At 44.1% G+C, this 11,863-nt stretch overlaps 1 protein-coding gene across 1 annotated transcript; it reads left to right on the top strand.

Annotated features, from left to right (window-relative positions):
* The first annotated feature begins 6,994 nt into the window (after positions 1-6,994).
* On the top strand, positions 6,995-7,939 carry LOC138877625 (uncharacterized). Its single transcript, XM_070157250.1, has 2 exons — positions 6,995-7,182; positions 7,504-7,939. Exons 1-2 carry the CDS (start codon positions 6,995-6,997, stop codon positions 7,937-7,939), a joined length of 624 nt encoding a protein of 207 aa, XP_070013351.1.
* Positions 7,940-11,863: the final 3,924 nt, after the last annotated feature.

Here is an 11,863-nt window from a genome sequence, read left to right as displayed (position 1 = left end):
TGCGATCCCGCACCTGCGGTCCCCAATCCGCAGGTGCGGTTGTGATAGAAGTTCAGCAGTTGAAACTGATCAAACCAACTCCCAAATCTTCCGGCAATCTTCCGAAACCATCCCGAGGCCCCCAGGACCTCAACAAAAAATACGAACAAGTCATATACCACTATCCAAACTTATACCAATCCTTAAAACACCAAAAACAACACCAAAACCTCAAATTAACCATGGATTCAAGCCTAAGAACACCAAAATTATTAAAATACGCTTTCGATCAAAAAGTCTATCAACTCTCGTCCGAATGACCTGAAATTTTGCACACACGTCACACTTAACACTACAGAGCTACTTCAACTTTCGGAATTCCATTCCGACCCTCGAATAAAAATCTCACTATCGAATCGGAAACTTCAAAAATTCAACTTTCGGCATTTCAAGCCTAAATTAGCTACGGACATCCAAAACACAATCCGATCACGCCCCTAAACCCGAAATCACTCAACGGAGCTAACAGAACCATCGAAATTCCATTCCGAGGCCGTCTTCACATTGTTCCGATTACAGTCAAATTTCCAAAACTTAAGCTCTCATTAAGGGATTAAGTGTCCCAAAACTCTCCGAAACTCAAAATCGAACATCCCGACAAATCAAAATAGCAGAAATAAACACAGGGAAAGCAGTTAATAGGGGATCGGGGCATTAATTCTGAAGACGACCGGTCGGGTTGTCACATCCTCCCACACTTAAACATTCGTTCATCCTCAAACGAGCATAGAGACATACCTGAAGTAGTGAAAAGATGAGGGTAATAGTTGCGCATATCCTGCTCGGTCTCCCAGGTCGCCTCCTCGACCGACTGACCCCGCCACTGAACTTTCACTGATGCAATGTTCTTTGACCTCAGCTTTCGAACATGCCTGTCCAATATCACCACTGGCTCCTCAACATAAGATAGATCCTTGTCAAACTGGACTGAATTGAAATCCAACACGTGTGACGGATCACCGTGATACCTCCGGAGCATCATAACATGAAATACCGGATGAACCCCTGCCAAGCTGGGAGGTAAGGCAAGCTCATAAGCAACCTCCCCAACACGCCGCAATATCTCAAAAGGGACAATAAACCTCGGACTCAACTTCCCCTTCTTCCCAAATCTCATAACGCCCTTTATAGGCGAAACCCAAAGCAGAACCCGCTCTCCAACCATATAGGAAACATCACGAACCTTCCGGTCCGCGTAACTCTTCTATCTAGACTGGGCTGTACGGAGTCTATCCTGAATCACCTTAACCTTATCCAAAGCATCCTGAAACAAGTCTGTGCCCAATAATGTAGCCTCATCTGGCTCAAACCACCCTATCGGGGATCTACACCGCCTACCATATAAAGCCTCATACGGTGCCATCTGAATGCTGGACTGATAGCTATTGTTGTAGGAAAACTCCGCCAATGGCAAGAACTAATCCCAAGACCCTCCAAACTCAATCACACACGCACAAAGCATATCCTCAAGGATCTGAATAGTGCGGTTGGACTGCCCATCCGTCTGAGGGTGAAATGTTGTACTCAACTCCACTCGAGTACCAAACTCATGCTGAACGGCCCTCCAGAACCGTGATGTGAACTGAGTACCTCTATCTGAACTGACGAAAAGTAGAATACCATATAGACGAACAATCTCCCGGATATAAATCTCCGCTAGATGCTCCGAAGAATAGGTAGTACACACAGGAATGAAGTGCGCAGACTTGGTCAGCCGATGCATAATCACCAAATAGCATCGAACTTACTCAAAGTCCGTGGGAGCCCAACTACAAAGTCCATGGTGATCCGCTTCCACTTCCATTCCAGAATCTCTATTTGCCGAAGCAACCTACCTAGTCTCTGGTGCTCATACTTCACCTGCTAATAGTTGAAGCACCGAGCTACAAATCCAACTATATCTTTCTTCATCCGCCTCCACTAATAGTGTTGTCTCAAATCCTGATACATCTTCGTGGCACCCGGATGAATGGAATACAACGAACTATGGGCCTCCTCTAGAATCAACTCTCGAAGTCCATCGACATTGGGTACACATATCCGACCCTGCATCCTCAATACCCCGTCATCATCAAGGGTAACATCTTCCGCATCACCATGCTGAACCTTGTCCTTGAGGACAAGCAAATGAGGGTCATCATACTGACGCTCCCTTATACGATCAAATAAGGAAGAACGAGAAACCACATAAGCTAGAACCCGACTAGGCTCCGAAAGATCTAATCTCACAAACTGGCTGGCTAAGGTCTGAACATCCATCGCCATAGGCCTTTCCAATGCTGGTAAATAAGCCAAACTCCCCAAACTCTCTGCCCGATGACTCAACGCATCGGCCACCACATTAGCCTTGCCCAAGTGATACAAAATAGTGATATCATAGTCCTTCAGCAAGTCTAACCATCTCCTCTGGTGCAAATTTAGATCCGTATGCTTGAACAGGTGCTGCAAGCTCCGATGATCAGTATAAATCTCACAACAAACCCCATAATAATGACGCCAGATCTTTAGGGTGTGAACAATGGCAGCTAGCTCGAGATCATGAACATGGTAGTTCTTCTCGTGCACCTTTAACTGTCAGGACGCGTAGGCAATCACCCTACCATCCTGCATCAAAACCGCTCCAAGGCCAATCCTCGAGGCATCACAATAGATAGTGTAAGACCCCGAACCTGTAGGCAATATTAAAATTGGGGCTGTAGTCAAAGTTGTCTTGAGCTTCTGAAAGCTCGCCTCACACTCTTCCGTCCACTAGAACGAAGCACCCTTCTGGGTGAGTCTGGTCATAGGGTTGCAATTGATGAAAACCCCTCAACAAAATGACGGTAATAACTCGCCAAACCAAGAAAACTGCGGATCTCTGTAGCTGAGGATGGTCTGGGCCAACTCTACACGGCCTCTACTTTCTTCAGATCCACTTGAATACCCGCACGCGACACCATGTGGCCTAAGAATGCCTCGGAATCTAACCAAAACTCATATTTAGAGAACTTAGCAAATAACTTCTTCTCTCTCAAGGTCTGAAGCACTGGCCTCAGGTGCTGCTCATGATCTTCTCGACTTCGGGAATACACCAGAATATCATCAATAAAGATGATGATGAACGAGTCAGGATACGACCTGAACACACTATGCATCAAATGCATAAAGGCTGCTGGGGCATTGGTCAGCCCAAATGACATAATAAGGAACTCGTAATGACCATACCGAGTCCTGAAAGCAGTCTTTGGGATATCTGGCTCCCAAATCTTCAACTAATGGTAACCTGAGCACAAGTCAATCATAGAAAACACCTGTGCGCCCTGAAGCTGGTCAAACATATCATCAATACTGGGCAAAGGATAACGGTTCTTCACTGTAACCTTGTTCAACTGGCGATAATCAATACACATACGCATAGTACCATCCTTTTTCTTCACAAACAAGATAGGAGCACCCTAAGGTGATACACTGGGTCTAATAAAACCCTTATGAAGAAATTCCTATAACTGATTCTTCAACTCCTTCAACTCGGGAGGAACCATATGATACGGAGGAATAAAAATGGGCTGTGTGCCCGGCAACATATCAATGCCAAAATTAATATCTCTATCAGGCGACATGCTTGGAAGATCCGCTGGAAACACATCAGGAAAATCCCGTAATACTAGGACTGAATCAACTGAAGGGGTATCAATACTGACATCTGTCACATAAGCTAAATACGCGTCACACCCCTTCTCAACCATTCGCTGAACTTTAAGAAAAGAAATAACTCTACTGGGAGTGTGATCTAAAGTACCCCTCCACTCAACACGCGGTACACCTGGCATAGCCATTGTCACTATTTTGGCGTGATAATCAAGAATAGTATAATGGGGCGACAACCAGTCCATACCCAAGATAATATCAAAATCTACCATACTGAGCAACAATAAATTGGCTCTGGTCTCAAAACTACTAAGAGCAACTAAACACGACTGATAAATACGGTCCACAACAAGAGAATCTCCTACAGGAGTAGAAACATAAATAGGAGAACTCAAAGAATCCCGAGGTACACCCAAATGTGGAGAAAAATAAGAAGACACTTAAGATTAAGTGGAGCCTAGATCGAATAGAACCGATGCATCTCTGTGACAAACCAGTATAATACCTGTGATGACCGAATTAGAGGTAACAACCTCGGTACGAGCAGGAAGGACAAAGTATCGAGCCTGGTCTCCCCCTCTAAGGCAACCTCTACCTCCCCGACCTCCATCTGTAGTTGGCTGAGCAGGTGGGGTAGCAAATGGAGCTGTAACCATAGCCTGAGAACTCTACGAGGTGCACTGTAGCTGAGAAGTCTGTGGAGGCACACTCATCTTAAGTCTAGGGCAATCCCTCACCCCATGGCGTGTATCACCACACTCAAAACAAGCTCTGGGAAGACGTGGCGGCTATGATTAGCTCGGGTCAGGTCTGCTGGACTGACCTCTAAAAATACCCCGCACAGGAGGCGCGCTAGATACCGGATGTGCATAATAAGGCTCCTGAGGCCTAGGAGGAGCTGGAATACCACTGGCTACTAGAAGAGCTGAATGAATAGGGTGACTCATATAACCCCTACCATGACGACCTACAACTGGGGCACGGGCACCAGAATAATGGCCCTACTCTTGAGACCTCTTGGCCTCCCTCTCCTCTCTCTCCCTAGCATGCATACCCTCAATTCTTCTAGCTATGCTAACCACATACTAATAAGAAATATCCATCTCCAAGTCATGAGCCATGTTAGACCTGATGTTGGGAATAATGCCCTCAATAAACTAGCGAACCCTTTCGCGAACAGTAGAAACCAAGGCTGGTGCATGTCTAGCCAAACTAGTGTAACAGACAGCATACTCTGAGACAGTCATAACACCCTAGCACAAATGCTCAAACTATGTGTGCCATGCATCCGTGAGGCTCTGAGGAACATACTCTCTCAAGAACAGATCTGAAAACTAAGTCCAAGTCAGTGAAACAGCCTCATCCGGACTATCTAACTCATAGGTGTGCCACCACTCACAGGCGGCTCCTCGAAGCTGGAAAGTAGTGAAGGAAACCCCGCTCGACCCTGATATACCCATGGTACGGAGAATACGGTAACACTTATCTATAAATCCTAGAGCATCATCCAATACTAGACCACTAAATACATGAGGCTTGTACTTCTTAAACCTCTCAAGCCTCAGCTGCTCATTGTCGGAAACCGCTGCCCTGTCCTCTAGCTGATCTCGGAGTGCAGGCTGTACAGGAATAATCTTAGGGACCTGCTCAACATGCACTCACTACTCAGGAGTGCGGGAGGTGGGAGTCTGTGCTCCTCCCCCGGCCTGAGATGTAGCTGTAGTAAGGGGAAGCAACCCTGCCTGGGCCAAAGTGGTGTACATGCTCAGGAACTGTGCCAGAGTCTCCTGAAGTGCTGGAGTAGTAGTATCAGTAGGTGTATCAGGTGCCCGAACTCCGGCTGGAACTGCTGGTGCTACCTTGGTGGCAGCTCATGCAGGTGCTCTGGCTACACCACGTGCGCGTCCTCGGCCTCTACCCCAGCCCCGGCCTCTGATGGCTACAGTGGGGGCGCGGGTGCCTGATCATCTCGGGTGCATGTCCTCACCATCTGTGAGAGAATAGAAGACAAAAGTTTAGAATTGTGATATCAAATCTCGCACGATAAGGAAATCAAATGATGTGGAATTTTCCTAACAGTTACATAGCCTCTCATAGATAAGTACAAACGTCTCCGTACTAATCAGCGAGACTCTAATAAATTGGCTTGTGATTCATGACTCCTATGAACCTAGAGCTTTGATACCAACTTGTCACAACCCCGGTTCTCCCTTCGTGAACCATCGTGATGACACCTAGTCTCGATGGCTAGGTAAGCCAAAAATGCGGAAGATAAACCAATTTGCGGAAGAAAATAATTTAAAGCAGAAATAGAGTAATAAAACAGCGTTTAAAAGTACCGCTCAACATACACATATTAACTCTAAAAAAACTAATACATTTTCCCAAAACACGGAAACCCATGAATTACAAGTTACGAATATAATAAAAATGCTCTAACTTCGGAATATCTACATCTCTAGCTATGCCAGATTTTCCGCGATTAGAATGGAGGGGTACTTTAGATTACACTCCCAATAGAGTTATTTCATTTCTTAAAGCTCAGCGAATGGTTGAGAAGGGGTGTGACTCGTATCTAGCTTATGTGAGAGATGTCAGTATTGATACCCCTATAGTTGATTCAGTCCTAGTAGTGAGGGATTTTCCTGATGTGTTTCTAGCTGATCTTTCGGGCATGCCGCCCGACAGAGATATTGATTTTGGTATTGATTTGTTATCGGGCAGTCAGCCCATCTCTATTCCTCCTTATCATATGGCCCATTCTGAGTTGAAGGAACATTTACAGGAATTGCTTGACAAGGGATTTATTTGGCCCGGTGTGTCACCTTGGCATGCACCTGTCTTTTTTGTGTAGAAAAAGAATGGTTCTATGCATATGTGCATTGATTATCACCAGTTGAACAAAGTTACACTGAAGAACCGGTATCCTTTGCCTCGTATTGATGACCTATTTGATTAGTTACATGGTGCTCGAGTGTTTTCCAAGATTCATTTGCGTTCAGGTTATCATCAGTTGAACATTCGGGAGCCAGATATCCCAAAGACTGCTTTTAGGATTCGGTACGGTCATTACTAGTTCCTTGTTATGTCATTTGGGCTAACCAATGCCCCAGCAGCATTTATGCATTTGATGCACAGTGTATTCTATCCATATCTTGACTCGTTCATCATTGTCTTTATTGATGACATTCTGGTGTACTCCTGGAGTCGAGAAGATCACGAGCAACACTTGAGGACAGTGCTTCAGACCTTAAGAGAAAAGAAATTAGATGCAAAGTTCTAAAAATGTGAGTTCTGGTTGGATTACGTGGCATTTTTGGGTCATGTAATGTCGAGTGAAAGGATTAAGGCAGATCCAAAGAAAGTGGAAGCTGTGCAGAGTTGGCTCAGGCCATCCTCAGCTACAAATATCCGTAGTTTTCTTGGCTTGGCGGGTTATTACCGTCAATTTGTTGAGGGATTCTCATCTATTGCATCACCTATGACCAGGCTAGTCCAGAAGGGTGCTTCTTTCAGGTGGATAGAGGAGTCTGAGGAGAGCTTTTAAAAGCTCAAGACAGCTTTAACTACAGCCCCAATACTGATATTGCCTATAGGTTCGGGGTCTTATACAGTCTACTATGATACGTCGTGAGTTGGCCTCCACGCGATGTTGATGTAGGGCTGTAGGGTGATTGCCTACGCGTCCAGAAAACTAAAGGTGCATGAAAAGAACTATCCTATCCACGACCTTGAGTTAGCAGCTATTGTTCATGCCTTGAAGATTTGGAGGCATTATTTGTACGATGTCCCTTGTGAGATCTATACTGATCACTGGAGTTTGTAGCATCTGTTCAGGCAGAAAGATATTAATTTGTGTCAGAGGAGGTGGTTAGAGCTGCTTAAGGATTATGATATCATTATTTTATACCACCAGGGGAAGGCTAATGCGGTGGCTGATGCCTTGAGTCATCGGGCAGAGAGTTTGGGGAGTTTGACTTATCTACCAACAGTAGAGAGGCCCACATCGTTGAATGTTCAGGCCCTAGCCAACCAATTTGTGAGATTGGATATTTTTGAGCCTAGTCAATTATTGGCTTGTGTAGTCTCTTGGTCTTCTCTTTATGATCGTATCAGGGAGCGTCAGTATGATGACCCTCATCTGCTTGTTCTTAAGGACACGGTTCAGCATGGTGATGCTAAGGAGGTTACTATTGGGGGTGATGGTGCTTTGAGAATGCATGACAGACTATGTGTGGCTAATGTAGATGGTTTATGTGAGTTGATTCTTTAGGAGGCTCATAGATCGCAGTACTCTATTCATCCGAGTGCCACGAAGATGTATTAGGACTTGAGACAACATTATTGATGGCGTAGAATGAAGAAGGACATAATGGAATATATTACTTGATGTCTAAATTGCCAGCAGGTGAAGTATGAGCATTAGCGACCGGGTCGACTGCTTCAGAAGTTATAGATTTCGGAACTATGGATTTCATTGTTGGACTCCCACGGACTCAGCAAAAGTTTGATGCAGTTTGGGTGATTGTAGATAGGCTGACCAAGTCGGCTCATTTCCTTCATGTGGTGACTACCTATTCTTCTGAGCAGCTGGCTCGAGTTTATATCCGTGGGATTGTCAGACTTTATGGCATGCCGGTATCTATCATCTCTAACCGTGGCACGCAGTTTACATCACGATTCTGGAGAGCCATATAGCATGAGTTGGGTACTCGGGTGGAGTTGAGCACAACATTTCACCCCCAGACGGACGGATAGTACGAGCACATATTTAAATTCTTGAGCATATGCTCCGTGCGTGCTTGATGGAATTTAGAGGTTCTTGGGATCAGTTCTTGCCACTTGCGGAATTTGCTTACAACAACAGTTATCATTCCAGCATATAGATGGCACTATATAAGGTTTTGTATGGTAGGCAGTGTCGGTCCCCAGTGGGTTGGTTCGAGCTGGCGCGGCTAGATTATTGGGCACAGACCTGGTTCAGCACGCTTTGGAGAAGGTTAAGTTGATTCAGGATAGACTTCGCACAGCCCAGTCCAGATAGAAGAGTTATGCGGACCGGAAGGTTCGTGATGTTTCATTTATGGTTGGAGAGCGAGTCCTGCTTCGCATTTCGCCTATGAAGGGCGTTATGAAATTCGGAAAGAGAGGAAAGTTAAGCCCAAGGTTTATTGGTCCCTTTGAGGTGTTGTGGCATATTGGGGAGGTTGCTTATGAGCTTGCCTTACCTCCCAGCTTGGCCGGAGTTCAGCTTAGTCTAGTTAGACAAGGATCTATCTTATATTGAAGAGCCAGTTGCTATATTGGACAGGCAGGTTTGGAAGCTGAGGTCAAAGAGCATTGCATCAGTGAAGGTTCAGTGGTGGGGTCAGCCGATTGAGGAGGTGACTTGGGAGACCGAGCAGGATATGTTCAGCCGTTATCCTCATCTTTTAGCCACTTCAGGTATGTCTCTATGCTCGTTCGAGGACAAATGAATGTTTTAAGAGGGGGAAGATGTAACGACCCGGCTTGTCATTTTGAGAATTTACGCTCCGAACCCCTATTAAACCCCCGTATTTGTTTCTGCTATTGTGACTTGCTGGGATGATTCTTTTTGAGTTTCGGAGTGTTTGGGGCACTTGGTCCCTAAATGAGAGCTTAAGTCTTAAAATTTGGACCGTAGTCAGAATAGTGTGAAGACGGCCCTAGAATGGAGTTCCGTTGATTCCGTTAGCTCTATTAAGTGATTTTGGGCTTAGGGGCATGTCCGGATTGTGTTAAGGTCCGTAGTTTATTTAGGCTTGAAATGGTAAAAGTCGAATTTTGGGGTTTTGGGCCGGTAGTGAAATTTTTGATATCGGGGTCAGAATCTGATTCCAAAAAATTGAGTAGGTCAGTATAGTTGAATATGACTTGTGTGCAAAATTTGGGGTCAATCGGACGTGGTTTGGTTGGTTTCGGCATAGGTTGTAGAATTTTGAAGTTTCAGGCTCATTAGGTTTGGATTGGAGGATGAATTGTGTTTTTAACGTTGTTTAATGTGATTTGAGGGCTCGACTAAGTTCGTATGGTATTTTATGATTGGTTGGTATGTTTGGTTGAGGTCCCGGGTGCCTCAGGTGTGTTTCGGATGCTTAACGGGTGAAAACTTGGACTTAGAGGATTTTCTTGTGTGCTGGTTCTGGTGGCCGCATATGCGAACGACCAAATACAGAAATGGATTTTGGGAGGAGGTCTGGGGTCGCAGGTGCGAGGGAATTTCCGCATCTGCGAGGGATTTTCTAGTGCATTAAGTGAAAATCCGCACCTGCGATGGAAATTCCGCATATGAGGGACCGTATATGCGGTCCTGGGATCGCAGAAGCAGAAATCACTGGGCAGAAAAGGAGATTTTCGAGGGATTGAAATTCATATCACAAAATTCAATTTGGAGCTCGCTGGAAGGTGAATTTGTGAGAGGTTTTGAAGGAGAGCTATTGGGTAACTAATCCTAACTCGATTTTGATCATATTATATTAATATATTGTTATATTCTTCATCTAATTAGAGGATTTGAGTGAGGAAGTTGGGAAATTGGGGGAAAAGTTCTCCAACCAAAAATCTGAGATTTAAGTGGGAGTTAGGCACCGGATTTGGATGTTTTTTGCACAAGTCATCTCATGAGTGAATGTGTGTTCACAATTTGTGATGTTTACCCGATTCCGAGACGTGGGCCCGGGGAGGATTTTTGGGCGTTTTTCTATTTTATTGCCTTAGCTTTGATTACATTAGCTAAATTAGTTGCTTGTAGCTATATTTACATTATGTAATTAATAAGATTAGATTTAGGCCACTTGGAGTTGGATACTCGTGGCAAGAGCGTGATTTCGAATTGATTTGAGTTTGATTCGAGGTAAGTGGCTTGCCTAACCTTATGTGGGGGACTCCTCTTAGGATTTGGTACTATTTGATATATGAGCACCGTCTACGTGAGGTGACTAGTGCTTACACGGGTTATTTGTTGAAAAACCCCGTTTGCATTAAGAAAATATCTGTTTTCTGGTCGGTTTTCTAGGAATAATTTTGGCAGAAAGTACCTGTTTTGGTAGCTACACCACCTGCCAAATAAAAACATATATCTCAGCATACCAATAACCCCCAATTCATATGAAACAACCCCTAATTTAACATAAACAACCCCTAATTCACCACAAATCAAACCACACCTATATCCAACCACACATCCAATTAATACTTTAAAACTAACAAGTTCAATTAAACATCAAAATTCAAAACCAATCAAAAACTAAGTAATTACAACAAGTTCAAAATTGTTCATTCTAATTCAAAACTAGTTCTATTAGTATAGTTCAAAGTATATCAAAGTATTGGTCAAGGGGTGTTTTCTACAGCATCACCACTACCTGATGAACTTTCATCTACAAGACGTTAAGAATTGTCTTGCGGTAAACGGGAAGAACGATCCCGTGAAGGATGGGCAGAATGATCACAGGGAGGATGGGAGGAACGATCATGTGGAGGTCGAGCCTCTGGCGATGACTCACGAGACCGAGGCAACGGAAAAGCTCCAGCAGAAACAAGTGTTCTGATATGACCTTGCATACCAAGGAATTCATCATCTCTAAGCTTTTCTCTTTCCGTAGCCGCTTTTAGCTTGGATGTAAGCCTTGTCAATGTCTCCTGCATAGCCGTGAAGCTCTCCTTATTAAGTGTCTTGCCCTATGAGGAACTCCCTATTCCTTGCATTTCACACATGTAGTGATGAAATTTTTTCTCATTAAGCCCATATACCTTCCCCTTTTTTCAACCGCCAACAACCTCCAACTATATTATTTCAGCATCCTAGTCCGAAGGTTGGGTTGGCTCGCCCGATTCACCAGGCTGACTACAAATGAAGTCCTTTGTGTTACTTTGGTAGCAGCCCTATGTTATTTTAAATTATATTAGTACATAAAAAATCTTACAAAAGTAATTTATAACACTTACGGAATATTGAACATTTACATATTTAGTCTTTGCTCGGTCCCCAACCCACCTATTTGCATTCCCCTCTTTCTTCTTCTTTAAACTATGCGTCTTCTTGAATAACTCATCTTTGTGGATTGGACACCCATACTTCTTTTCCTGAAAATAAATTAATTTGGTTATAAATATAATTGATATACTTAGAAAAGTAAAGACGTAATAATTTAAGCAATTATCAATCTTGTTCTTA

This window comes from Nicotiana sylvestris, chromosome 9, assembly GCF_000393655.2.
Source record: "Nicotiana sylvestris chromosome 9, ASM39365v2, whole genome shotgun sequence".
Taxonomy (NCBI): domain Eukaryota; kingdom Viridiplantae; phylum Streptophyta; class Magnoliopsida; order Solanales; family Solanaceae; genus Nicotiana; species Nicotiana sylvestris.
The sequence above is the reverse complement of the archived record's forward strand: the minus strand, read 5'-3'. Positions and strand labels throughout refer to the sequence as shown.

Bases quoted from the DNA above. Each gene is read 5' to 3' on its own strand.
- LOC138877625 (XM_070157250.1), top strand. From the start codon at position 6,995: ATGTCGAGTGAAAGGATTAAGGCAGATCCAAAGAAAGTGGAAGCTGTG. The intron at 7,183-7,503 runs GTGGATAGAGGA...GCATCTGTTCAG, and splicing joins CAGAAGGGTGCTTCTTTCAG to GCAGAAAGATATTAATTTGT.